General features: G+C 29.9%; 1 protein-coding gene across 2 annotated transcripts; it reads right to left on the reverse strand.

Annotated features, from left to right (window-relative positions):
- LOC107450187 (transmembrane protein 184B) lies at nucleotides 1-25,938 on the reverse strand. 2 transcript variants are annotated; one of them, XM_016065934.3, is made up of 9 exons: nucleotides 25,655-25,938; nucleotides 20,347-20,555; nucleotides 19,249-19,411; nucleotides 16,388-16,478; nucleotides 11,437-11,512; nucleotides 11,237-11,328; nucleotides 10,283-10,452; nucleotides 5,544-5,791; nucleotides 1-1,880 (listed from the first exon to the last, which is right to left on the reverse strand). In XM_016065934.3, exons 1-9 carry the CDS (start codon nucleotides 25,659-25,661, stop codon nucleotides 1,647-1,649), a joined length of 1,290 nt encoding a protein of 429 aa, XP_015921420.1. In that variant the 5' UTR covers nucleotides 25,662-25,938; the 3' UTR covers nucleotides 1-1,646. The 2 variants fall into 2 exon arrangements, with proteins under 2 accessions (XP_015921420.1, XP_015921421.1); XM_016065935.3 differs by having other exon boundaries at nucleotides 20,347-20,537; nucleotides 25,655-25,904.
- Between the last annotated feature and the right edge of the window lie 325 nt (nucleotides 25,939-26,263).

Consider the following 26,263-nt stretch of genomic DNA (forward strand, 5'->3'; position numbering starts at 1 on the left):
TAATCCTTAGGGAAATGTCACTCAAACTTTTTGGCTCAGCAACCCCTTCATAAGTAAACAAAAATGTGACTCCTCCCACCCGAAGCTATGCAAGGAAAAAAAATAAGGAGACAAAAAGAGAGTAAAAACTATTATTTATCATAATGAATGCTTCTTTTAAACAAATTTTGGCTTGCTTATCAAAGTGAATAGATAGGCCTGATCATTGAAGCCTTAAAAATATTAATTCCCTTTGCTACAACTTTTATCTGCATTTTAATAATGGCATTATATACTAAATACAGAAATAGCCTGTTATCGCCTTAAAACAATTTTCTTTTGTCTTTTTTTTTTTTTTTTACTAAGGAGCAGAGTATGAAAAAAATGAAACAAAGTCGGCCATCCCCTTAACTATATAGATAACAAGGCAAAATGTATTCAGTAATACAACAATAGCTTGGACTGTAATGTTTTCTTTTCGTTTTGAGTCCGACAGAATCCCTTGATAGAGAAGTGCTGAACTAAGATGGCATTGAGATACAGTCAAGGACATTTGTAGAAAATCGAAATAAGAACTTTCACTTAAATTGAGATTGCATGCAAGCTAACATTCAAATTTTCAAGACATGACATTTTTATACAACTTATAGACATTACTTGTTTTATATATTGACAAATAATAGCGTCAGTGAAATTTTTTATTTATTATTATGATACAATTTACAATTAGTAATTTTTATTAATCTCTATCAAAATTGTAACTTTTTACTTTTATTTAACTAGTTTTGTTTTTTTGTTTACTGCATTGTAAAATGTCTGATTAAAAAAAGTATTAAAGGTATACTTTTTTATAAGGTCAAATGTGTTCATTAGAATTGTGACAACTGCTTGAGTGGTGAAAATTACATAAATTGTCTTAATAAAACTGAAATTGATAAACTATATAATCCACTTTAAGAAGAAAATAAACAAATTCTATCAACATTTAAAAAAACTATCAACATTTTTACAAGTAAACAAAACACCAAAGAAGTAAATATAATTGCAGACATAACAGAATGTATTAAATAAATACTCTTTAAAAAACAGATTAAAAAAGCAATCAATATACAAAAATGATATTAAAAAAAACTAAAGCATCAAAAATATACAAATGACTAGATGACAATAACAATGTGCAGAAGACAAGCATATGTTAAAATGTTTATATAATTATAAGAATAACTTTTTAGCTTCCCATAATCAATAACATTTAAATTCTGTGCAAATCTTGAAAACATATATACATGGAAATATTTGATCTGCTTGAAATTTTGCTGGACTGCATATTTTATGCACTCTTACTTAAGTATTTCAAAATAAATTGCCACAATTTACTCATAGCAAAATAATAAATGTGATTATTCATAAAATTATCAAATTTACTGGAATAAATTATAATTGTAGTAGCTGGATATTCTTGAGTCCTTTGTATTCAAATATAAAATTAAAGTTTGACACTTAAGAATGTTATTCGTTTTTTTAGTTGCTTTAAATAAAAATTAAAAAAATTAGAAATCAGTAGATTTTCCAAAATTTATTTTGTTCAGATTTTAGAGTGAACTCTTTTTAAGTATCTTCTGCACATAAGAGGATGAAAACAAAGAGATGAAAAACCAAAGCTTGTTCTACTGAAATTCATCATCAGAGCTGAGAAGAGTAGACTTTTCATTATAATTATGACTTATAGTAGATATTTGGCGATGTTGAGAGTTGTTGCTGCGTCGGGGAGCAGGATTATCTTGAATGCTGCCCCAATGACTCACAGGAGCGGCTGGGGCAGTATATTGAGTATATTGTTGGTATTGAGGATGAAAATTATGTATGGCATCATTCATAATATCTTTAGGATTCATTGTTTCCTGAGAATAATAAATAAAAGTATTGAAGAAAATAGTGTGAAACAACATTTGCAAGTAAAATAAGTTCAAATGGTATTATTATATTAAAACTAAAAAGAGTCCTCTTAATTTTTTTTTTAATTAACAAAAAAAAAATTATAATTAAATATTACAATAAGCTGAAAAGACTATTTGAATACAATAACTTGAAAAAGAATGAAGTTGGAATTTCTAATGCACAAAAAATCAAACCTGCAACTTTCACAAAGCCTTTGATCAAGAATAGTATTTTGAAAATTCAACAAATTATCATTTTTGATGCACAAATATTTTCATGATACTTAAAAAACGTTAGTCAAGAGACGAATTGCGCGACTTCGTGATATACATAAAGATCTTAATAAATAAAAGAAAAATTCACAAATTAATGTATTTTATTGGCTGAAACTGCACACAAATGTTGATGCTACATGGAAGTATTATCTTCATTACAAAATACAGGAAAAAGGCAATGAAATACTTTTCATTACCATTTTTCTGTATTTTGTAATGAAGATGATACTTCAATGCAGCATCAAAGTTTGTGTGCAATTTTAACTAATGTAATATACAAAGCAGGACGTATCAGTCCCTTTAGTTTCTTTACTGTTCCAACTTTTCTTTTTAACATATTGAAATTCTTAAAAAAAAATTTTACCAAATATACAACACATTCTAACGTAAGATCAAAGATTAAAAGGTCTACTAGCTACCAGGAAATGACTCATTACCCAGACAGATTTTCATTGCTCAGTTCCGGCAGATGAATTTCATTAACTGGTACCAGTGCCGGGTAACATTCTTTACATAATTCCATTTGATTTACAGGTATTGGGAATTTAATACACAGCTGTTGGTCTTTCTACCAATCAGAGAGTGCTGTTTTTCAGTATTCAGTTGGCAAACTCACCGTTGCAGATATTATCGATTTTAGGTAACGGCACAGGATTTTAAGCATTAGCTCTTGGTGTGTCTTGTTATATCATGACTTAGTTAGAACACGTGTACTGGTGAGTTCAGCTTTTCTTAAAAACAATTTGAACATTTCATAAGATAAAAATTATTATAGCTCATTATCTATTGAATTTATCTTTATGCAAGCCCTTAAAAATTTTATATATAAGTTATTTTCATATCATAATGTGAATAAGATGAGATGATGTGATTGGGGTGGATATAATACTAGCATTATCAAAATTGAATTTATGTTCCAGATTCCAACAATGTGCAGAAATTTATGATCTCTCGGATTCTTAATAACGGACATATCTATCTAGTTCAGTAAATCAAAGTAAATCAAATGAAAAATGAAAGAATTTTTATCTGCATCAGCAATCTTTCCGTAGCTAAGTATTACGCCTGTCATTCAATAAATGACAAAGTTTTCCCAAATTTCCACTTACTTTTTAAATATGGTTTAAAAAACGTATAAAAATTATCAAAGATTATTGCCTCTTTTTAAACAACCAGCACAATTAGACTGCAGATTATATTGGAAGGCGGTTGTAAAGAAATATAAATCCTTCTTTTCCTAGACTTAATATTTTAGAGATTTAACCTTATAGCGCTCCCTTTTGTAAAATTTGTGGAAATGGTAAGCAGTAGTCTCACAGGTGACGTATGTGCATAAACCTATTTTAAAAGTGGATAAGAATTAAAGTAAACTATCTGCATACTTTTATGACTCTCAATCTTCATGCAAGAAAAGAAGTATCATTTATTTATCTGCAACGTAATTTTTACACATATTAACATGATGTTCTCTACCCGTTGCTCTGGAACATGCAAAACAAAAGTGCTGATTTATTCTGTGCCATGTATAAAGGCAAATGCCTCTTTTCCACATTGTACATTCTGAAAGGATATATTAATATTTTAGGGACTTAATATTTTAGAGACTTAACCCTAGAGCGCTCTCCTTTGTAAAATTTGTGGAAATGATAACCAGTAGTTTAAATGATGACGTATGTGCATAAACCTATTTCAAAAGTGAATCAGAATTAAAGCAGACTATCTGCAGATGATTTCATGACTCTCAATCTTCATGTAAATTTTAAAAAAGTATCATTTATTTATTTGCAAAGCAATTTTTACACATATTAACATGATGTTCTTTGCACATTGCTCTGGAACATGTAAGACAAAAGTGCTGCTTTATACTGTGCCATGTATACAGGCAAATGCCTTATTTTTCACATTGTACATTCTGAAAGGACACTTAGCATGAAAAGCCATTAACTGTTCATTAACAGGAAGATAGGATCCCAGTTTATAAGAATGAATTTATCCCCAATTCCTCTGAATGGTGCAAATAAATATTTTTCTCTTTTTTCTACTCTAGTTTCTTTTGCATTAAAACGTAGGTGGCTTCAGCCGAAAGGGAAATCTCACATCACTCTTTCCAGCTTTCTACCATTGACTGCTGAATATTATATCAAAGAATTCATTAATGCCAAAATGATTATTTTTCATAGTTGCTGGAAAAAAAATTCCAATAATACTTTCAATAATGCAATCAATAATGTTTTCGTTACTAAATATTTTCATTCAAAATAACGATCATTTTCGTCCATGAATTTTTGAAATTTTATGAAAAACAATAATTCCCAGCACTTCAGGAGTCATAAATTAATTGAACAAGACAAGACAAGTGTAAAGATCTTTTGCTGTGTCCTATAGACCTTGTATAAAATTAATGCTATTTCTCTGTTTTTAAATGCAATCCTAGTGTTGCTTGATTAAGGAACAGATGACCACTTTGATTTGCCATTGAGCTGAAATTTGCCTAGGTATATAATAGGTATATCACAAGACTCAAAAAATCCGTTTTTGTTATCTGTAATTCGTCTGAGCTTTGTTCAGGAGATGAATGGTACAGGCATGAAAGTGGTCAAAAATAAAATTAGTTAAATATGAATCGATAAATCAGTTAAATCTGAAAATCGATGATTTATATTAAAATCGTATGAATAAGAATCGCGATTTTAGCAGAGTCCAGCGCAGTTCCTAATATTTAAAATTCTGAAAATCAGCCAAACAAAAGAAATCAAATATCAGCAGCCAAAACTAAACTGCTTAGAACTCCACAGAAGTCGTGGTTGTCGAGTCAAGGCAACGGCATACCTGTTGAAGCTCCAACCATTTTCTTCTGAAGATCATTTTCTCAGGCGGCTGCAGGGGATAACAAATTCGTTCCAAGTCCGATTAACGACCGGGCGGCTTTGTTTTTTCTTATTGGACTCCCCAAAAATTTAAGTTTTTGGAACAGGGTTGGAAATTTTAAAAATTGGGAGAAAAAAGTGAATTTCCGCTTTTTTGCGGAAGTCTTTCATCCCTGATGGTAGGCATCTTGGGTTAATAACCATTCCAAATTCATGATTTTTCTAGCACTAAGAAACATATTGAAATGTTAGTGTTCCCTATATTTAATAATAAACTAAAAAAATTATTTTTCTACAATTTTAAGAAATGGAATAGACTATCTAAATTAAATCACACAAATCAAACTAGTAATGAGACCTACACAGCAACAGGACATAAATATCGTGAATGAAACACATATTGATTTGAGGATTTTAATATAAGTTTTTATCTCTATTATTATCTTCACAAATTTTTTATCATTAACAAAAGGAAAAATCTTACTTTTAGGCTACTTGATATGCTTTGCATTGTAACAGAACGTCCTTGGGAATCAGTCACACAATCCTGCATGTATACCCTATAAGGGAAAGCATAACGCAGAGCAAGTGCAGCAAAAAACATCTCAATGCAGATCAGAAAATTCTGAATACCGGCTGAAACAGTGCCAGCGCTTGCAGTGTGAGTACTCACTCGAGTTGCAAATATTGGTACAATCACGCCAACTTTTTCAAGAATTGCCAACACGAACCCTGCAAAAAGAAAGGTAAAAAAAACTAACGTCAAGAGATATCAAATTAAATAGAGCTTAAAACATATTAAAATAAAAAAATTTTAATGATTTTTGAATTTTTTGTCACAAATATCCAAAGCTTGAAAAAGAAGATCACAGCTTTAAAAAAAAATCACTCGCCAAAAGTGCTTTTTCTTCAGAGGCAAAATTATTCGAAAGATTACTAGGGCTAAATTTAAGTGACATTTACCTCCTATGAAAAATTTGCATAATGACAATTATGTCAATTAAAAATGATGTTATAATCACTTTGTGTATATGCATTCAAAGTAAAACTTTTTTTGCCAAACAATAAAATATTTAACATTTTCAGAGACAAAATATGCATACATAGACATAGTTTTTTTACTTTCAGATGTAAAACTACTCCACGAGATTAATTTATTAAATGCACTTACAAAAACAGCTACTTTTTGTTGAAAGATTTTACTCAAATTGAAAGAGGTTCAAGACAACAAATAAATTATTGATAACAGATATATATATATAGAGAGAGAGCATTATTTCTCAATGGGGTGGTGGGAGTGTGCTAAGGGGCGGTGAACTTGTTTTGGGCAGTAGGGGGTAATGCTTTTTCAACATCCTTGTGATCTGCTTTTCTCAACTTTTCTCTGCCATGTAAATTTTTTTCATGAGCAAAAATTATTAATTGCCCATTTTTCCATATGTTACAAACTGCAGATTTGGATAGTTTATATTCCCTGCAAATATCAGCTTGATTGCATCCATTTTCAATTTTTCTGATTATGCCCATTTTATCATCAATGGAGAACGTTTTACGTTTACTGCTCGCCATAGTTAAATTTGAGACACTTGTTTGCAGGATTTTTTAAACTGAACTGAGAGCAAAAAAGAGCTGAAATGAGGGCATTATCAACACATATTAGTGTCCAACCCTTTGACCAATAATGAATAATTGCTCATTCCCTCTGACAGAAAATGCATATTGATCCGACTGACACCTTACATCGTCTGCCTGGGTTGGAAACATCTGCTTTGTTTGTTTAGGGATGGGAAAGTGAGATAAAAGAAGCAAACAAGAAAAAATGCTATCGCTACATTCCCCTCTATAGATGGTTTTGAAAATCGTTATCTGTATTTTTTCTTTTTAAGTAGAAATTTCAAAATTATTACAACAAAAAAATCAGTTGAAGACAGAAAAAAGTTCATTATATCCAACTTCCTCACTTTTTTGGTTTACTATATCCTCAAAAAATAACATTATCCGGGTATAGCAAGGCACGGGACCAAACATTTTGTTCACTGTATCCGGGAGTTCACTATAAACAGTGTTCACTATAGCGGGGTTTGACTGTATATATATGTATACCGTTTCAACAAATATTTAGTCTACTTATTTGAAAAGAACAATGTTCAAATGAAAACTTTCTTCAATATGAATAGTAAGCGAATAACTTAAAAGGCTTAAAAATTCTTATAGATTTTATTACATTAATCAAAATGATAAAAAGGAAACCCTTTTGGCAAATAAAACTTTTTTAACTTTATAACCCCTCAGTAATCTTAATGCTCTTGAAATTACAAAAAAAATCTATAAATATCCTATTTTTTAAAATCAAAGTTTGAAGTGGTGGGTGCTATCACTTGATGAATTGATATAGATAATAATTGGATTAAGAACTAGACCTTACAATAAATATGATATGGATTAGACGTTACATTACTAGTTCTTACTGATCATGAATTCATAAGATCTGCTAAAACTAGTATTTTTAAAACACCTTTTTTAATTAATTAATTTAGACCTGAAATCTGTAATGCTGAAAATATGTAAAAGATAAATAATGAATATTAGTGAGATAAAGATAGCACAAGCCTGCGAAATTGAACTTTTTAAAAAATACAAGAGGAGTTATTGTTGATTAATATGTTATTTGATGTGCTGATTTCGAAAATGACCTTCATTTTCCCCAATCACATCAGGATTTTTTATAAAATCGATATTAATGTTTTTACAAAAATCTTATTTGGAAAGGAATTCTCTCAAACAATTTTGCATGTACTATCCGGTAACTGTTCTCTTCATTCATTTTGATCAGCTAATTTTTTATAGGTTAAAATAAATAAAAAATACTGTTACCAGACCACAGAAGTCACCTCTGGTCAAGAAAAAAACAATAAGTTCCTTGTGTTCAAACTTTTTACATCAGTTTCTAGAAGAAAATCCCCAACATACCAATTTAATTTTTTATTGAGATAACTTACGTAAAATTGACGATTAACCAAGAATAACAAATATTGTGAATGTGTATATGAAAGTTTGAAACAAAAAACAAAACAAGCAAAAAACAAAAGATAAAAGTTTCTATTTAAGTATATACTCGTTTTCCTCTGAAACTTATTTTTGATGATCTTCTTTTATGCTTAATCTCAGGTTTATCTCAAGTTATCATCCAACAGTAGTCAGCGAACATGTTCTTGTCCCATCTTCCTTGATATTTACGCTCCATATCTCTGATATCTTGATGGAACCTTTCCCCTTGTTCTTTGCTGACTGCTCTTAAATTTTCAGGGAAAAAGTTCACATGTGAACCAAGGAAATGCATTTTTACACTCATGGAGAAACCCAACGTTTTAAATTTGTCCAGCATTTTAATTGCAATTTCCTTATAATCAGGATCCTTGTAATTACCCAGAAATTTACTGACGACATCTTTGAAAGCAACCCAATCTTCTTTTTCTGTTTCTGTCTCAAATTCTTTATCCTTCATGAATTTTTTCGTATATCTGGACCAACAAATATTCCTTCTTTCAACTTAGCTTGGGATAAACCTGGAAACTTTTTGCACAGGTATTTTAAACAATTGCCCTCTTTTGGAACAGCCTTGACAGACTGCTTCATTATACCTAATTTTATATATAGCGGGGGCATCAATACTTTTTTCGGATCAACTAAGCTGTTTCGAATAACTTTCTTGGTGCCTGGGTCAAGATTTTGTCTTTTCGGCCATTCTTTTTTGACCCAATGTTGAGTCTTGTCATGGCTGCCCCACTCACAAATGAAACATGGATACTTTATAAATCCCCCTTGTTGACCAAGAAGCATGGAGATAACTTTCAAATCACCGCAAATGGTCCACCTGTGGTCGATATATTTTATTTTGTTCAGGATGAGAGCCAGGGTTTCGTAGCATTCTTTTAAATATACTGAGTGTCCAACTGGTACTGATGCATACTGGCTCCTATGATGAAGAAGAAAAGCTTTGAGGCTTCTTTTAGAAAAATCTATAAACATCCTCCACTCATCTTTATTGTAAATGACATTAAATTTACTCATCAATCCAACAGCATCAGAGCAATAGACCAAGTTCTCTTCATCAAAGTACTTAATAAATTCCTTTTCATGCTTCCTGTACCAATAAAAAGATGTTCCATTGGCCAATAAGTTTTTTTCTTTCAGTCTGGAGCCTAACAATTCAGCTGCCTCTTTCGAAAGGCCAAGATCTCTAATCAGATCATTAAGCTCAAGCTGACAGGAGGGCTGAGGTAAACCTGCTAGAGATGGTTTATATTCGATATCGGAGCCTTGAACTTCTGGATGTTCCGAGTCTGAAGACTCTGAAGAGATGATTGGTAATTCAGTTGGAGGCAAAGGCACAGGCACATCAGGTTCATGAGGAACGGGGCGTATGGCCAATGGAATGCTATCAGGATAAGATATTAGTCTTTGATTTTTCCGGTTATACCCACGAACATGGCAGGAGCAAAAATAACAATCATCAAAATGGTTTTGGGACTCTCTCCACGTCATAGGAATTCCAAATCGTAAAGCAGTCTTCTTTCCTAGATGCCATAAGCGTAGATCATTGAGACACTGGACACAAACTTTATGAGGTGCCCAAGATTTGTCCTGATCTCCGAGTTTTATGTCAAAATATGCGAGATAAAGTTGTTTTACATAGTCTGTAATGCTCCTCATGCGATTTTTAACAACATTATATTCGCTGCATGTATAACAAAAGTCATCTGGGAAATTTTCACAATGTCTTGAACTCAAAGCCATGTTTCACGAAACGCCCAAAAAGAAGCAAACTTTAAAATGACTCCCTATTACGCTTGCTAGTGTTTCTCAGAGGTCAGCGGACCTAGATATGGATTCTCGCGGCGTTATTGGTAAAGAGAGATTGTTACAGAGAGAGGGACAGTGACAGGAAGTAGTGATAGAGGGGTACTTTTGTAGATTTGACCAAAGTAGAATGCTGATCAGTCAAGAAGGGAAGAAATTCAAAAACGAAAATTTTTTTATGGTAAATGTTCATAAAAATTCCAGTAAAATTGAATTTTTCTAAAAAATGTGACGTGATGGACATTTTTCATTATTATTATTAACCAGTTCAGCACCAAAAAATACATTAAGTTCAGCTATCAGACCCCTTGTATTTTTTTCATCGCAGGCCTGTGTAGTTAAAGATTCATATATAAAACTTACCTTGCCAAAAAGACAAAAATATGACAGACTTGACTGTACAAAACTTCCAAACAGGTTCAAATGGAGACAAAAGCTCACTTGTCGCAAAGTAAAATAGAACAAGCCCATAGAGAGCAAATGTTACACTTATATTATAGATAATTGTGATGTATAAATATCCACTATTGGGCCTGGAAACAAAAACAAAAATACACTTTTATATATATGAATATACATGAAAATATAACTTATTTTAACAAAAAATATAAATACAGTATAAATCCATTATAACCACGATCAAATGGCGTTAGACATAGCCAAATTGAGTTGACGTTATGGCGAACTTGTTGTTATAAGCAAATTCATATATTAATGTTAGAATTGCAGTATGAAAAAAATGAAATGTAGCATAATAGACATTATTGATAATACTGAATATTGATTTTAATAATAACTGGCTCAAAAATAAACTGGAAGTGCTAGCAAGCAAAGATATAAGAAGGTATGGTAGATATTTGGTCAGCAAAAAATACTTTTTTTTTTCAGGTATGCAGCAGGATGTTTAAAAAATAGCAGAAGAATATTAATTTTGTAAGGAGGAAGTAAACTTTGCTGTTAGTCACCCATAACTTTACAAATATAGGAGTCAGGATTGCAAAAAGGAAATAAAGCAAAATTTTGATACCGGAAATAAGTTAAAATATCTTATTTTTCTCATTTTAGTGAAGTAGTTCCCCTCAGAGTGAAAAAAAATGTAATTCCGTAAATAAATAAAAAATGCAATAATGGATGGCTAGTAATTGTTTAACTTGTTATAAACATAGCGTTTTCTGTATCATTAAAATCAGCATTTTGAATAGCAAAACTGTTGTAATAATGGACTGTTCACAATATGCCATACTTAATACATTAAACTTTTGCAGCATATTTCACAATACTAAAGATTGGGAAAACTTTTTTTTTTTCTCATCTTACCTCCAATCTCCATCTGAATATTTTCCAAGAGGTTGCAAAATAAGTATAATAACAGACATCATGGGTTTCACGGCACAAAACTGAAGTGTTGCCTAGAGTCATAAAAAAGGAATAAGTAATAATAAAAAGGAATAATAAAATGTAAAAACTTATTATTACAATTGCTGAACAATGTGATTGAAAATAGAATAAAAAATTACCTGTTTACAAAATCGTAAGAAACCTATACTATATTGTTTCCCGCCTAAACAGCAAGTTCCATATAACCAACTAGACCTGTTAAATGAGAAACATTTAATAAAAATTAAAGTTTATAAATTAACAAAAACAATAAAATACACTAAGGCACGTGAGAAAGTAATCTAAAAGTATAGCATACAATTGCTCATGTAATAATTACAGTTATTGTAATTTAATTATTCGTTACATTTATTTCAAATCTTAAACTAACAAGCAAACTGGAATTAGAACTCAGATTCTAATAATCGGACTAATTAACATAAACTTTTAGAAGTTTAAAAAAAAAGTTTTCTTCCTTTTTTCTATTATTTTTCTTTATATAATTTTTTTTTTAATTTTGAAAACAATTATTCTTTACAGGGTTCCCACTCTATGATGAGATTGAAATTCAAGGACTTTCCAGGACTTTTCAAGGACCTCAACAAAATTTTCAAGGACCTTAATCTAAGACCAATTTTAAAAATTATTCTCTTCTATTTTACTAGAAGCAACAATGCTTGTTGTGGCAATAATTAATTTCAAATATAATACCTAAATGCTTTGCCTATATAGAGAGAAGAGAGTATATGTATTATGGACTAAAATTTATATTTTTTTAAAAACAACCCTACTGGTTTTACATATTAATTCACAAAATCATTTTCAGCACAATCTATAACTAATGGTAATGAGGTGTTAATGGTGAAATCCTTTAATCCTGTGTATTTCCATGTGAAGGCTGCATGAAAGACAGAGCTAAATCTTAGGTATTCCATATTCCATGACTATTCCATAACCCCCTCCTCTCCTCTATTAAACATCGTTTCTGAAATTATTCATCCATAATTTACACAACCTTCTCTAAATGTTATGCAGCAACAATTCTTTCTGAAAATAAAAATTAGAAGGAACATATCCCATTTTCACCATGTTTAAAAGCATTATTCGTTATGTGTAATCCACAACTGCCAATGAATATGACCTGGTGGGAATATTTCTCTTTTAATTCACACTGAAGCTTCTAATAGAATTTCCAATTGACATAGGGTCCATCCATGGATAATTGAAGTATTTTAGAGAGCTTTTAACCATCATCCATGCATTTGTAAAAAGAGGACAAAATATTTTCTGCAGTTCCATGACCCATAAATTGGGAGGTAAGATACTTAGTGCAAACTTTATTATCAATTCCTTACCATAATGTCCATCTGCTTAGATTGTAGAGACTGATTTAACGTCTCATCAAAGAGTACAGTGTAGCAATCAACATTCTTCAGCTCATTTATAAGAATCCCTTTGAAGTATAGTGCCAATCCAAAGGAGCCCAAATAGGCTCACTTTGTGGCACTACAAAAAAATTGTCTCGCTATACAGCTATCAGCAAACATTTTGGAGAACAATTTACTAATCCCTTCACAGGAGTTACATGAATAATTACTAGTGATGCACTTCAGACTCCAGAGAATTTCAGCATCAAGCACATTCCTTTTGACCAGATAAGAAGACAATGTTACCTCGGCCACTAAAGTTTCTGTTTCACATGGGGCACACGATGTTGAAGGAGTATTTACACCAGATGAATTAGATGTTGATGTCTTTGGAAAAAGAGAACTCAGGGCATGAGACTGCTTTTTTGTTTTACCTTTCTTTGATGTGTGATTTCAGAGCAGATTCTTCCATTTTCGCGATATCGATCTCCTTCATGCATAATCGGCACTTGGCTCTGAACTTCTTTTCGGGCATCGATAAAATCCATTCTTTATAAGCTTGATTATCCATCCATTGGGGATTAAAATAGCACTTCCCAGGCATAACTAGTCTAAACTACATAACACAAATACGAAGCCGTGCCTTTGCGAATACGCTTTACAATAAAGTTTTGAAATGACGCAAACGTAAGGACAAGTGCGGATGGTAAAACGGCAAATTTATTGAAAACTACAAGGTACATATTGTTACGAAATTCGAGAGTATTCCAGTTTCGATAAGAAAAAAGAAGATCTAAGCATATGCGACAGAAGATGAAGTGGAGTCTCGCCCCGAACGCATTGATTGTCTGCTGTGCTCCGCGCGCTTGGCAGACACCAAGACGCTAGGCCCGGTTAGAAACGGTGGCGTTAAAAACCACGTGAGAGAGCTCGGGAACAAAACAGAAAGAACGAGGAAGATCTGCGGGTGTTTTATGAAAAGGGCCGCCGGCAGTATTGGACAAATTCAAGGACCTATCAAGTTTTTCAAGGACCTAAGACGTTTTTCAAGCACTTTCAAGGACCTAAATTTAGCAACAAAAAAAATTCAAGGACTTTCAAGGACTCTCAAGGACCGTGGGAACCCTGCTTTATAAATTGGATAAGTTTTACAAACAGCGAATGCATGCTTTGAAAAGAACATATTAAAAACTCACGATCACATTTTAAAATCTGGCAGTCTTAGTTTACTTCACTTGCACATAAATATTCATTTCAATTTTTTTTATTTACTGGTTCTATGTGCCTCAGGTGTTGACTGACTTCAGGAAATAATAGTAATTTAGTACACATCATTACAAAACATAGACTACATTTCCCTAAGTGGCCCAAAGAAAAGATTAAGATATTTCACAGTAGGCACAGTATACACATAACAGACTACTTTTAAAAAGGACAAACAACAAACCAGAAATTAGTATTATTCACTCTATTTAATTGTAACAAAAACAAATTGTATGACAAAAGAATAATGAAGCACACTATCACTAATTTCAGAGTTACTTTGTTCAGAACAGGAAGTTTTATTTTCCAGAATAATTTCATTAATATAAACTGAACAACTCTCATATATATATCATCAGCAATAAGGGTTTTAATATGCTTTATGATACCTGTTGTGACCCGCCTAGAGTACTGCATTTTGGGTAGATTAAATCTAAATGCCTTTAACCCTGTCAACTTCTTCCATATGGGCTTAGTTGTTGTTAAGGTAAAATTTTGTAACAAAGATTCAGCTCTTGACTCTGTTGCTGTTTCGGCTTATCGCCCTTTTGAGGAGGACACACTGGCTGATGCGGCTAACGCAGTAATCAACTAATGTAGCTCTGGCTGTAGGCTCATCTTCGGCTGTGATGTGAATGCCCACCACATCGTGTGTGGTAACAGTGATTGCAACCAATGGGAAGGGGGGATGTGTTAATGGACCACATTTTATTCAATAATTTATTTTTCTCTGATAAAGGCAATGAAGCTACCTTTGTTACAGGTAACAGAAAGGAAGTCATTAGGCTCACTTTATGGAATTCTATTTCTATAGATTACATATCTGGTCACTAGGTATCTTATGCACAGGTTTGGTTCACCAACTAATTACTTTTTCTATTAAATGCCTCATTGCAGTGAAGGTTACGAGGAGGAACACCAGAACAGCTGATTGGGATTTTTGATGTAGCTGCATCACACTTGAGCCAAATAGTTTTCTTATTTTACCTGGCTTAATTCAGTTTTGTTATTTATCATTTGCAAGGAAAATTTTGTTCAGTTATTTCAGTTCTGGTTTTCTTAACCGCAGTGGTATTTCTACCTTTAAATTGATTGATTGATTGATATTTTTAGTGTGATTTTTTATTTAACTGTAACAGGGCAATTGTCTGATATGGAAGCCTTGGTTTTCAAGGCTTGGTTTTAAATCAGAGTCAAGTATTTACTGTTCCAATGATGTTATCAAGCTTCACTTTCCTCTTGGTAATTATGCCACGTCTTTCCAGTCAAAAGTCTATGCTGTCAGATATGCCGACATTCCAATAACAATAATATACCAATTTACATCTGTTCTGACAGTCATGCGACTCTTCTGTCGTTAACAAGGTGTAAATTCACCTCTTCTCTAGCGTGGGAGTGCTTATCGGTCCTCTGTGACCTTTCTACTCATAAAAAGACATACCGACTCTGGGTGCCTGGACGAGCTTGCTCCAGCGCAATTTTCTGGGGCCCTGAACCAAATTTGGGAATCTTTCTCACATCCTACAGGGTTTCTATTTTCAAGCTCGATGGCAAGCTTGCCTATGAACAATGGCACAACTGGGACGGTCAGAGACAAACTAAGGAGATAAATCGTGACTTGGCAGTCACAAAAAGCATGGTGTGCATCAAAAAGAGCTACTCAAGCTACACTGGAATGGCTTGAGAAAGACAATTGGTCTTCTTACTGGTCATTATACCCTCAGGAAACACACCTCCAAATTATGAGTATTGCATCCTATCCACTTTGTTGTGGTTGTCATCTTGAGAAAGAAACTTCACAACATATTGTTTGCGAGTGTGAAGTCTTTTTTACTCAAAGATTTGAGCATCTGGAGAAACATTGTTCTAAGGCCTGGGAATTACAGAACATGTCATGTGTTTGCTAAACTTTGTTTAAGCTAAAAAGCACTAGGCGCAATAATACTCTGGTCCATGTACCTTGCTCCTCGCAGCTGTCCAAAGTCTATGTCTAAGATTCTTAAAAACATCATTTGTGTTGGTTTAAATAATGTTAGCAGTGTCTTCAAACGCCTCACAGCATTCCTTAATGTATTTTTATTTGAGGAGGCAAATCATAGTATCTTTATTTGAAAGCAAATATATCACACTCAGAAAAAAACAATGTGAAATATTTTTAACTTGAGAAAATTTTTTAAACTTAATAATTTGTTTGGTTATTAAATTTTACAAATTTGGTTTTTTTAGGAGCTGACTTATACACTGACATACTAGAAATTCAATATCTCGTAATCAAATCATAATCTTTTTTACTAATATACTTGGATATATACAGTATGCAAATAAAAATAATAGTGAGTAAAAAAGTTTCAGAATTATGATTTTTTTTAAAAAACAGTCAATTTAAATTCCCAATTTAATCATGATTTAAATCAAGCTTAAATTATTTCATTTACAGAAATAAAATTTAAACAGATCATACCTGATTGGTTTTCCACGAATTTCTGACATGATATTGCCTTCTCCACCCAAATACTCATAGCATAAGCTCAGGAAATTATAGATAACAAACGCTAAAATAAATACAGCAATTATTTATCTTATTTAATTCAATAATTTCAAATACAATAATATTTATCATAATTTTTACTAAATCACAGGAATGCAAAAAATTCTTAAAACCTAATATTTTTTAGCACTTTTATTTTAGTTATAATAGGACATATTATATATACAAAATATTTTCAGAATGAAAGTAAAATTTGCATTGCATAGAAATTTTTTTTTTCACAAAAAAAATTCACTTGATTCCACATAAGCCTTGAATAAATTAACACATGTGTTAAAAATTATACAGGGATGAGAGTAGTCAGAAAGTAAAAAAGAGGAAATCCAAGAATTTATATATATATATATNATATATTCCGATATGAGGGTTTTAAATCACATGAATATGAAACTCAATATCGAATTTAAAAAATACAAAAATACAAATCATGATGCATAACTTTTAAATCGCGCGAATACGAATCCCAATGTCTAATTTTTAAAGCACATATAAATACGAAAATCGATGTTTGATATTACAACCGCAAAAACGAATCACGACATTGGATTTTAAGATCGCATGAATACGAATTGCTACATAGGGTTTTAAAAGCACGTAAATACAAATCGCGATATTGGATTTTTAAATCTCGTAAATAAGAATAGCAATGTACGATATTTAAATCACCTGAATAAGAATCGCAACATTCAACTTTTAAATCGGGTAAATACAAAAATCGATGTTTGATAATAAAATCGCGATTTTAAAAATACATAAATACAAAACGCGAAATTGGATTTTTAAATCTCGTAAATAAGAACCATAACATATGATATTTAAATAGCGTAAATAAGAATCGCAATAAGCAATTTTTAAATAATCAGGCCTAATAACAATAATAAATATTTTCATCGCAAATCCACCTGTATTTTTTTTTTTCATTTGTATTTACACCAGAATACAGGAAGCAATAAAAATGTGGAAGGGATAGAAGCAAGGACGTAGTTTGAATTTTCTGTTTATCTCTGAAAATAGTAAATAAATATAATTATTTTATTTCAACAACTGAATTTTCACAAAAAAAGCGGGATATTTATTTTTAAAAAAAACGAAACTTTCAGAGAATTGGAGTTTTTAATAAAAAGGCTAAAATTCGAGAGGTAAAAGCGAAAAAATCTCATCCCTGTATAAAGATCAACCAGTTTTATCCCAAGGAAATGATTTTTAGAGAAACTTCAAAGGGAGGAATGAGGACTTCAATACTTTCGCTCCAAGGAAAATTAAATTCATCATAAAATATTTTAACTTGCTCAAAAAAATATTTTCGCAGAAAAAATGGAAAAATCAGAAAAAAAGCGGAAATCAGCGAGTCCGCGTAAGAATCACATCCCTGATTATAGAAATCATTGAAATAGCAATAATTTATAATTGCAATTTGTAAAGCAACACATTTTTATTACAATAAAAAATTTTGTGGCAATTTTTCTTAATTGTATTAGACAAAAAGTTTCCCAAGAGCTGTCTAAACTTCTTAAACATATTCTACACCCTTTCTAATTCATTATTAACTTTAAATATCATTAGAATGTAACTATCAAGTTTCTAAACAGATAATTCAAGAAAATATCCAAGATAATAAAAAGAACCAAATTGCAATATAATACATAAAATTCAATAAGTAGAGAGATAACCAATAAAAAGAAATGAAGTTTTCAACTATAATTGATAAAAAAAAATTTCAATGTAATACTCCAGAAGTAATAAAATATCATGTCTATATTTGTAGACTTTATCTAAAGAAATGTAAAATCATAGCACATGCAAGTTTTAAAAAAATTAATAATAGAAAAGAATAAACAATTTTAATGATTGTGAGAAGAAATCAACGTTAAAAACTACAGTATAACCTCAAAAATCTAAAAACTCTGAAATCTTCACAAATGAAACAAGATGCACATGTTGCAATATTATACTTTAAAAAAAAAATTTAAAAATCAGTGCGGAAATCAATAGCAGATGGATCATAACAGATGTGGAGATAAAATTCATGTGAATTTACAATTAAATGGTCACAAATCAAACATGTCAAAAAGTGATTATCCAAACATGGGAGTAAAATAAGGAATTTAGAAAATCTGTACCGATAACTGCAGGATAAAACAAGAATAAGAACATATAAGTAACTAGGAAGTCGAAACAATTAAATGGAATTGTATTATCTATTACTAACATAGTGGAAATCAGACATATTTCAGTGATTTTTAAGAAAAACAATTTGTTTCTTAATATTTGTTACAAACTTATATAAACAAGAAATAAGTGTAACTGCAACAAAACTTCTATATTGATGTACAGAAACTAAGGCTGATATTTTTGAAATTCAGCGTTAATCAGAAGTAATTTTTCAGTACCATGAAATCATCAAGAATATACAAAAGACTTTTAAATGCAGTAAAGTTTAGTTTCAATTCATTATGATCATGTGAATCCATTTAAATAAATAGTAGATTAAAATAATCACTTTTTTAGTAGTTAGTATAAAGATATAATTGAATGAAAAGATTTAGATGATGTTGATGTGCAATTTCTAATAATAAAATAGTTTTTTCTATGATGAAAGAAAATTGGTAATTCAGTCAATTTATGTGCAATAAGCAATTTTTAAATTTAATGTGTATAAAACTTTAAGAACACAGATATATGGAAACATACGTCAACTATTTTGGAAACATTTTAAAGCAGTTAAAATTATTCAAATGACTGTTAAAATGTAATGATGAGGAGGAGAATCTTACCTTCATACCAATCCCGAACACTATCAAAATATATATAATAATTGTCATGAAAAAACAGCAAACTCAGCCAAGAATCAAAAGCATAAATGGGTACGATGAATAAAATTCTCACAATCCAACGTTGCTCAGAAGGACTCGTGTAATAACGTAGATGCTGGTAGATCTGTAATAAAAATGTTGTATAAAGAAAAAATTTTCAATCGTTTTAATAAGAAATTTAAACCACATATTCATATCAGTGTTTACATTTAAAATAAAACTGTTTGCATTTTCAGAAGTTAGTTTTCTTATTTTTCAAATTTCATTGCATAAAAAATAATTTGTCGAAATTATTGAAATTATTGCAAAAAACAAAAAAATTCAACATAAGAGATCAACATTATTCTGTGTAACATTAGTTTTGTAAAAGAAAATAGACTTTAAATGACAACTTTCATCAATGTAGTGATGAAGAAGAGTCCAGTACCTATGTATAAACACAAAAAAACTAACGAAGTGTGCCTTCGCATTGGAGAGAAATATTGCATCATTTCAGCTTCAGTGAACTACAAAACAGATATGTTAAGCTACCATTAGCAGGAAACTAATAAAAGTAATTAATCAGATATGTTAAGCTACCATTAGCAGAAAACTAATAAAAGTAATTAATTAAATTAGTAATCATTGGATGTTCTTTAAAATACGTAATTACTAACTTGTACCAGAAATGGGATGAACCTTTGGCCTGGCCAAGTAATGAGCTGGGATTTGGCCTGCAACAATTTATGTTATGAATATTCTTTTTACAATTAATTATATATATATATATATATATATATACACACACACACACNTATATATATATATAAATTAATGTCTGTGCATACTTTAAGACTCCTAAACTATCCAACTAAGGATTTAATAAAAAGTTTTCTTTATGAAATTTGTTTACATAACCTTTTTGAATAAAATTTTGCCTATTTGTGTCATAAAGTAATTTATTAAATTTTTAATATATCAAATTCTCCAGTAAAGCAGAGTATTTTTCGTTTGTGATGACGATTTGAGTAATCCAAGTTTGATAATGCAATTTGTAGATAAAAAAGAATAAATTGATACCTGATGGCAAGTCAAGAAGAGTGCAAACCAGACAAATACTCCTGAAATCACTTGGGCACCAGTCGTTTGAAGAAAAGTTGGCGGCACATCTATGTCGGAAGAATTAGTAGTAGCATTATCTTTCACTATCATTCCTTGCGTTTCATTACTCATTTCAGGAGGAATGGCAATTGTTGAAATGTTAGTTACATCTGTAACATTAAATACAGCTGAAATAATAAATTAAATATCATTTATCAACTAATATTTTTTCAGAAATAGAAATATATATGAGTTCAAAAAGTATATAATAAGGCTAAATAAGATTCAAAATTAGTTAAAATTCTATTTTGATTGTTAATGCTGCAATATTGGGGGCGGTCAGGGGTCTATCCTCATTGATGATCCGAAGACCACACTGATATGAATAACAGTACCAGAGCGTGATAGTAATGAGCCACAACTGTATCTTTTCCTCCCTGCCAAGGCTGTTAGACACACATTATAATTCTCTCATTCCAATGAAACCGATTAAATATAATTTTAAATTTTATAATTTTTTAGTTAGTTTCTAACATTGTGTGCAAATTTCTCCACTATTTCATTAATAATATTTCGTAGAGCCACATTTTCAAGAAACAAAATTAACATTACAGATATGGGTAATTTTAAGTAGCTTGGAGGAACACAGTGTTCAAACATAGGGATCATAGTGTTTTCTCTAAAGTTGTTTACGAGAGGGGGCATTATTAATTGTAAATTATTTTGACTATTTTAAAGAGTAAAAAATACATATTTAATGAAGCTTATAATTTCTTCTTGAAATAATGCTTTTGGGATTCCATGAATTTTGGAAAATTGAAAATGATTGCTTTGTACTAGGATTAGCTGGTTTAAACCAATGTGGTTTAAGCCAAATAGGTTTTTTTTTAAAAAAAAACTTTTTTGAAAATAAAATATTTTGAATAATTTAATTTTATATTATTCATATAAATTCTTTCAATTTGATTGTAACAAAATAGAGAAAAAAAATACAAGTTTTTTTACAATTTTTAATTTAATTGATGATAAGAAGCTACATTATTTTTAAAAAATCATAAATCTGCAATTTTAAAATGCTTATACAGAAATTGTTCTTTTTTATAAAAATATCTAAGTTAAACAGGGTTGGAATTTTTTCCTAGATTTAAATAATTTTAATTTCATATAGTGACAGAAAGTTTAAAGTTTCTAACGTTTATTTATTTCATTTTTTTTAAAAACTAGCATATTTTTTACAGAAAATTTGAAAAACAGTCTCATATTATTTAAGAGTTGGTTTGAGGTATTAATAAAATTTTATTATGCAATTTTAGCATTTCTTCATATAATTATAAAATAAAGTTTTACTATACTCTTCATCTTAAAATATTAAAAAAAAAAATTTTTGGATCATTGCTCTGTAGATCAAAGCATCTTTAGCTCGTTTCACTTGAAAGCAGTCTAACACAGCTTGATCTATGTCATCAAAATTTGTTTTTCTCTTTCTACTAAAGCTTATACCTATTACTTGTGTATTCCTTTCAAATGCTTTCTGCATTTTTTTTTTCTCTTCAAAATTTGAGCTTGAAAAATTATAAATTGATTAGCTATTTCAGTTTGGGTATTTCTGAAATGTATTGCTTCCAAGACTTATTTTTATTTTCGAAAAATTCAAATCATTCCTTTTTGCACTTATCCTACAACCAAATCAGAGTTATACACTGGAGTAAGTAATGATTATCTTACTTTAGAGAAAGACACACTGTACACTAGTGTGTAAGCAAGTTTTTGAAACTTTTTCTTATTAAAGCAAATAGTGCACCATCCCTATGGCAGAATTTTTTTGAGCTATCTGTGACAAACATCTCTAGCACTAATATCTTTCTGTAAGATACTCTTAATTATAACAAACATACATATTACTAATTTAAAATAACAAAAGAGCTGTGTTTACAACAAAAAAAATAATAATAATTATAATCTTTTTTAATTGAACGTGTAATAATTTTTTATTCTAATATTATGGATGATATTCTAGCAATTTATTGGGGGGGCGCACAAATTATTTCCTTCTTCGCATTTTGCAAATAATCATCACAATGAAAAAAGTAATTAAAAATCATGAAATCTGCAATAGTAATTGCCGAAAAAAAGATCGACAACAAAATCACGCAAATTGGACTTCTCAAATGAGTGTTTAGTTTTGAGATTAGGTTGTTGTCATAAATAATTTTGTATCAAAAATATTGAATTTAAAAATTATGGAGAAATCAAAAGCAATAGCTGCCAAAAATTTGATAGAATTATTGCCTTGAAAAGTAAATACTCAAATTCACAATTCGAATTTTCCATATTGTTTGAAATATATTAGGATATTTGAAATCCACGTAAAAATCGAAAATATAATCTTAACATTTTTACGATACTAACGGCATGAATTGAGTGTGTCAAAAAGTTATTAGCGAAATGCATGATTTAAATAATACATGCAAATTTCTGTAGAAAAGATTTTTTTTTACTTCTCAAAAGAAAAATCTCTTCGCAACAACTCTGACACAATGTCACCTTGTCGCTGTGATTCTGGCACGGGGTGCACCATAAGGGGACTACAAACCTTGATCCTGAAATAAATTACTCTGTAGCTTCCTGATGTGCAAGTGAAATGTGTCAAAAAAAACCTTTGCTTACTCCAATATATAACTAGCAACAAGATTTATTTTATTCTTACACCACTCGACTAACACTTATTTAGAGCAACAAATGAATAGGAAGTCTCTATTGAAATGACCACCAATTGCATTCTATTCTTCTCAGCAAAAAAACAAAAGTTCCATTTTGGCCAGTGAAAAGTTTCTTAATAATAACATTTTTCATTTCAATACTTCTTGTTTATGTAATTAAGTGACGATTGGAAACAACAAATAAATGTTTAAACGAGGAAATGTAACATCAGTTTCAAATAGACGGTTTGGATTCGATAAAATTTCTTTCTTATAAAAGAGTTATTCAATTATCGGATATCCATTTAAGTGGGAATAACTGTATAATATTACAACATGAAAATTAGTCTACATTTGAACAATCACTTCTAAGAGTGTTTAACTAGCACAAATTTCATTGTAAATCCATGATTGTTGTGATAGGTTTTTTTATGGGGGAATAGATATTGCTATATTTTTTCTGATAGATTTAAAAAATAAAAATTCCTGATACTTTTTATTTAACATTATAATAACACTCGAAATTTGAATTGCGCATTTTATTATTTGAGATGATGCAAAGTAATTAAATGCTTTGCTTTCACTGCTTTTACAATCAAATTTGAATTTCCCTGATTTTTAAATGGCCATACATATAATGTCATTATAACATGAAAATTCAATCAAATTGTGCAGCTAAGTAATCACTTTCTACTGCCTACATTAGATTTAGTGATGATTCAATGGTAGATACAAGTGGTGATTTAATAGTTTTTCGGCTGTTGTTAATTTTCAAATGAGTTTAGTTTTTAAATTTCTTTCACATATATTTTTTTTTTAAAAGTCTGATATTTTTACATATATCATTTTAACTTTTTGACAAAACAGTTCTGTCGTTTAACGGATGATTTCTTGCCGTTTCTGTTAGATTTTTACTAGGTTTTTAAAATCCAGATATTTTTAATATATATTATTTATTATGTCTAGCAAGTCTCAAACCATTCATTTGAATAGTTGCTTTTTGACGGAGTCACAGTTCACATGATTTTATTGCAATTTACTTGATCCCATTTTTTAATAATGTGAACATATTTATCATATTATATTAATGTTAACATAATGTGAACATATTTGTCATAATATTATATTGATTTGTATGTTGAAGAGAAAAAAATTATTACAATTAATTCAAATTTTATGAATGTTATTTTAGTATATACAAAAAGATAATCTATTAATATTTTTCATTTCATTGAACAAAAATAATCTTTGATAAATTTAGTATTAAGAAATTGCTCTTTCTTGACTATTGTTTAATACTGTTTCTCAATTAAAAATGTAGTGTTTGAACAAAAAAGGCATAAGATAGAAAAGTCATTTTAATATTGAAATATACATTCTTAAAGTTTATTTTAACATATTTTTTGATTCTTTATGCCATAGCAACTTACTGACAAAAAAGAATACTTTTTGTATTGTTAAAGAAAAGGCATATAACTTGTAATTTATTTAATAAAATATGTAATTTACTTAGTCATTTGAGTTGAAATTCAGTTTTATAAATTATCATAATTTCAATATATTTTGATTTCCTTTATTTTTAAAACACATACTGACTTATTCAAAAAAATGTGCAAAATCAAATTATTTTTTTCTCCTTGTTAAAAAAATTACCCACAAAAATTTTAAACACTATACAAACTTTACTTTCAAAAAATAATTTTTAAAAAATGCTATAATTTTAGGAGAAATATTAAGCTCTGAGAACTTTCTGCCCCTGATTTATTAAATGGTCATATTTAAACTAAATCTATATAGCATAAGTAAACAATAAAAATTAATTAAAAACAACACCAGTTCTATCATTCAAAAATTTTAATTATTAGAAGTAAGTATGAATCCAACTACTTTAGAAAATCCCATTGTAATTTCAATTGGAAAAAGTAATAACAGGCTACCACCACAAATTTAAGGATATTTATTTTAATAAAAAGTTTATAAAATTTTATTAACATGTTTATAAAATTAATAAGAATAATACCGAAGACAGAATTCTATTTTTCTGACCTCATCACAATTTTGACACAATAACGGCGAGTTGACACTCCCAACTATTGTCCATTTCTATACACTGTTTAAGTGTAATACTTTATGAAAACCCAGCTAATTTGCACAATAAATAAAATTTAAAAAATAAAACATATTTAACCCATATTTTAAGTAAAATTGCTTGTATAACTGTCAATTTTCAATTACCGTACCTATTATATTTAAACAATCAAGGGACATAAATATCGGTACAAAACATTAAAATATCAATCAGAAATAATAATAAACCAATAATCAGAATAAACTATGTAAATTTAATTCATTAGGATACAATTTTACCCAAACAACTAGTTGTTTTATTTAATAAGTAAAATTGTCAACAAACGGAAATGTGGAAGATTGATACATACATTAACTCCATATTGAGAAGTTTAAATTGAATAATAAAATGATGCTTTCAACAGATATTGTGAAGAATTTAAGCATTTTTTCATTAAATTAATAAAAAAGGAAATCAATCCCCATTATGTATTTTTGGATTGCGTGAAGAAATGACATACCCATCATTAACACAGATTCCAGATGTTAAGAGCAATTACTTGAGAAGACATACAAAACCGTTTCTAAACTAATCGTATGTTACAAAAATGACAGTCGAGAATGTCATGCTGAGTGTAGCACAACAATTACAGAGATTTCTAAAATATTATTCCCATTTTTTTCAATTCATAAATCAGAAAGGATGTCAAATCAACACCGATTAGCGTAAACGTAAGTATCTCTATTTATTTATGACGTCACAGATAGCACAAAATCTTGATTGCCAGGTCTAGCATTCAAAATTAAATAAAGATTTGACAAGCACTTTGTCTTGAATGCCGGACTTTTAATAACCCTATATTTTGTTGATCAACTGAAAAAGATGATCGCCAAGCGAATTCTATCGCCAAGTTGACGGAATTTTGAACGGAAATGTCGGAAAAGTTTGAGCGGGAAAGATCATAGAGAAATATATATTTTCCTGTACACTTTCTTGAATATCAACAATATTCTAAAGATCAAGAATATCTGCAATATCCTTCTCAATAAAAGAGATTTGTGGCCCTGTTTGGCACTAAATTTCTTGCTGAAATCTGCCGTATTTCAAAAGATATTAGTGTTATTAAGTA

This window comes from Parasteatoda tepidariorum, chromosome 4 (genome assembly GCF_043381705.1).
Source record: "Parasteatoda tepidariorum isolate YZ-2023 chromosome 4, CAS_Ptep_4.0, whole genome shotgun sequence".
NCBI lineage: Eukaryota > Metazoa > Arthropoda > Arachnida > Araneae > Theridiidae > Parasteatoda > Parasteatoda tepidariorum.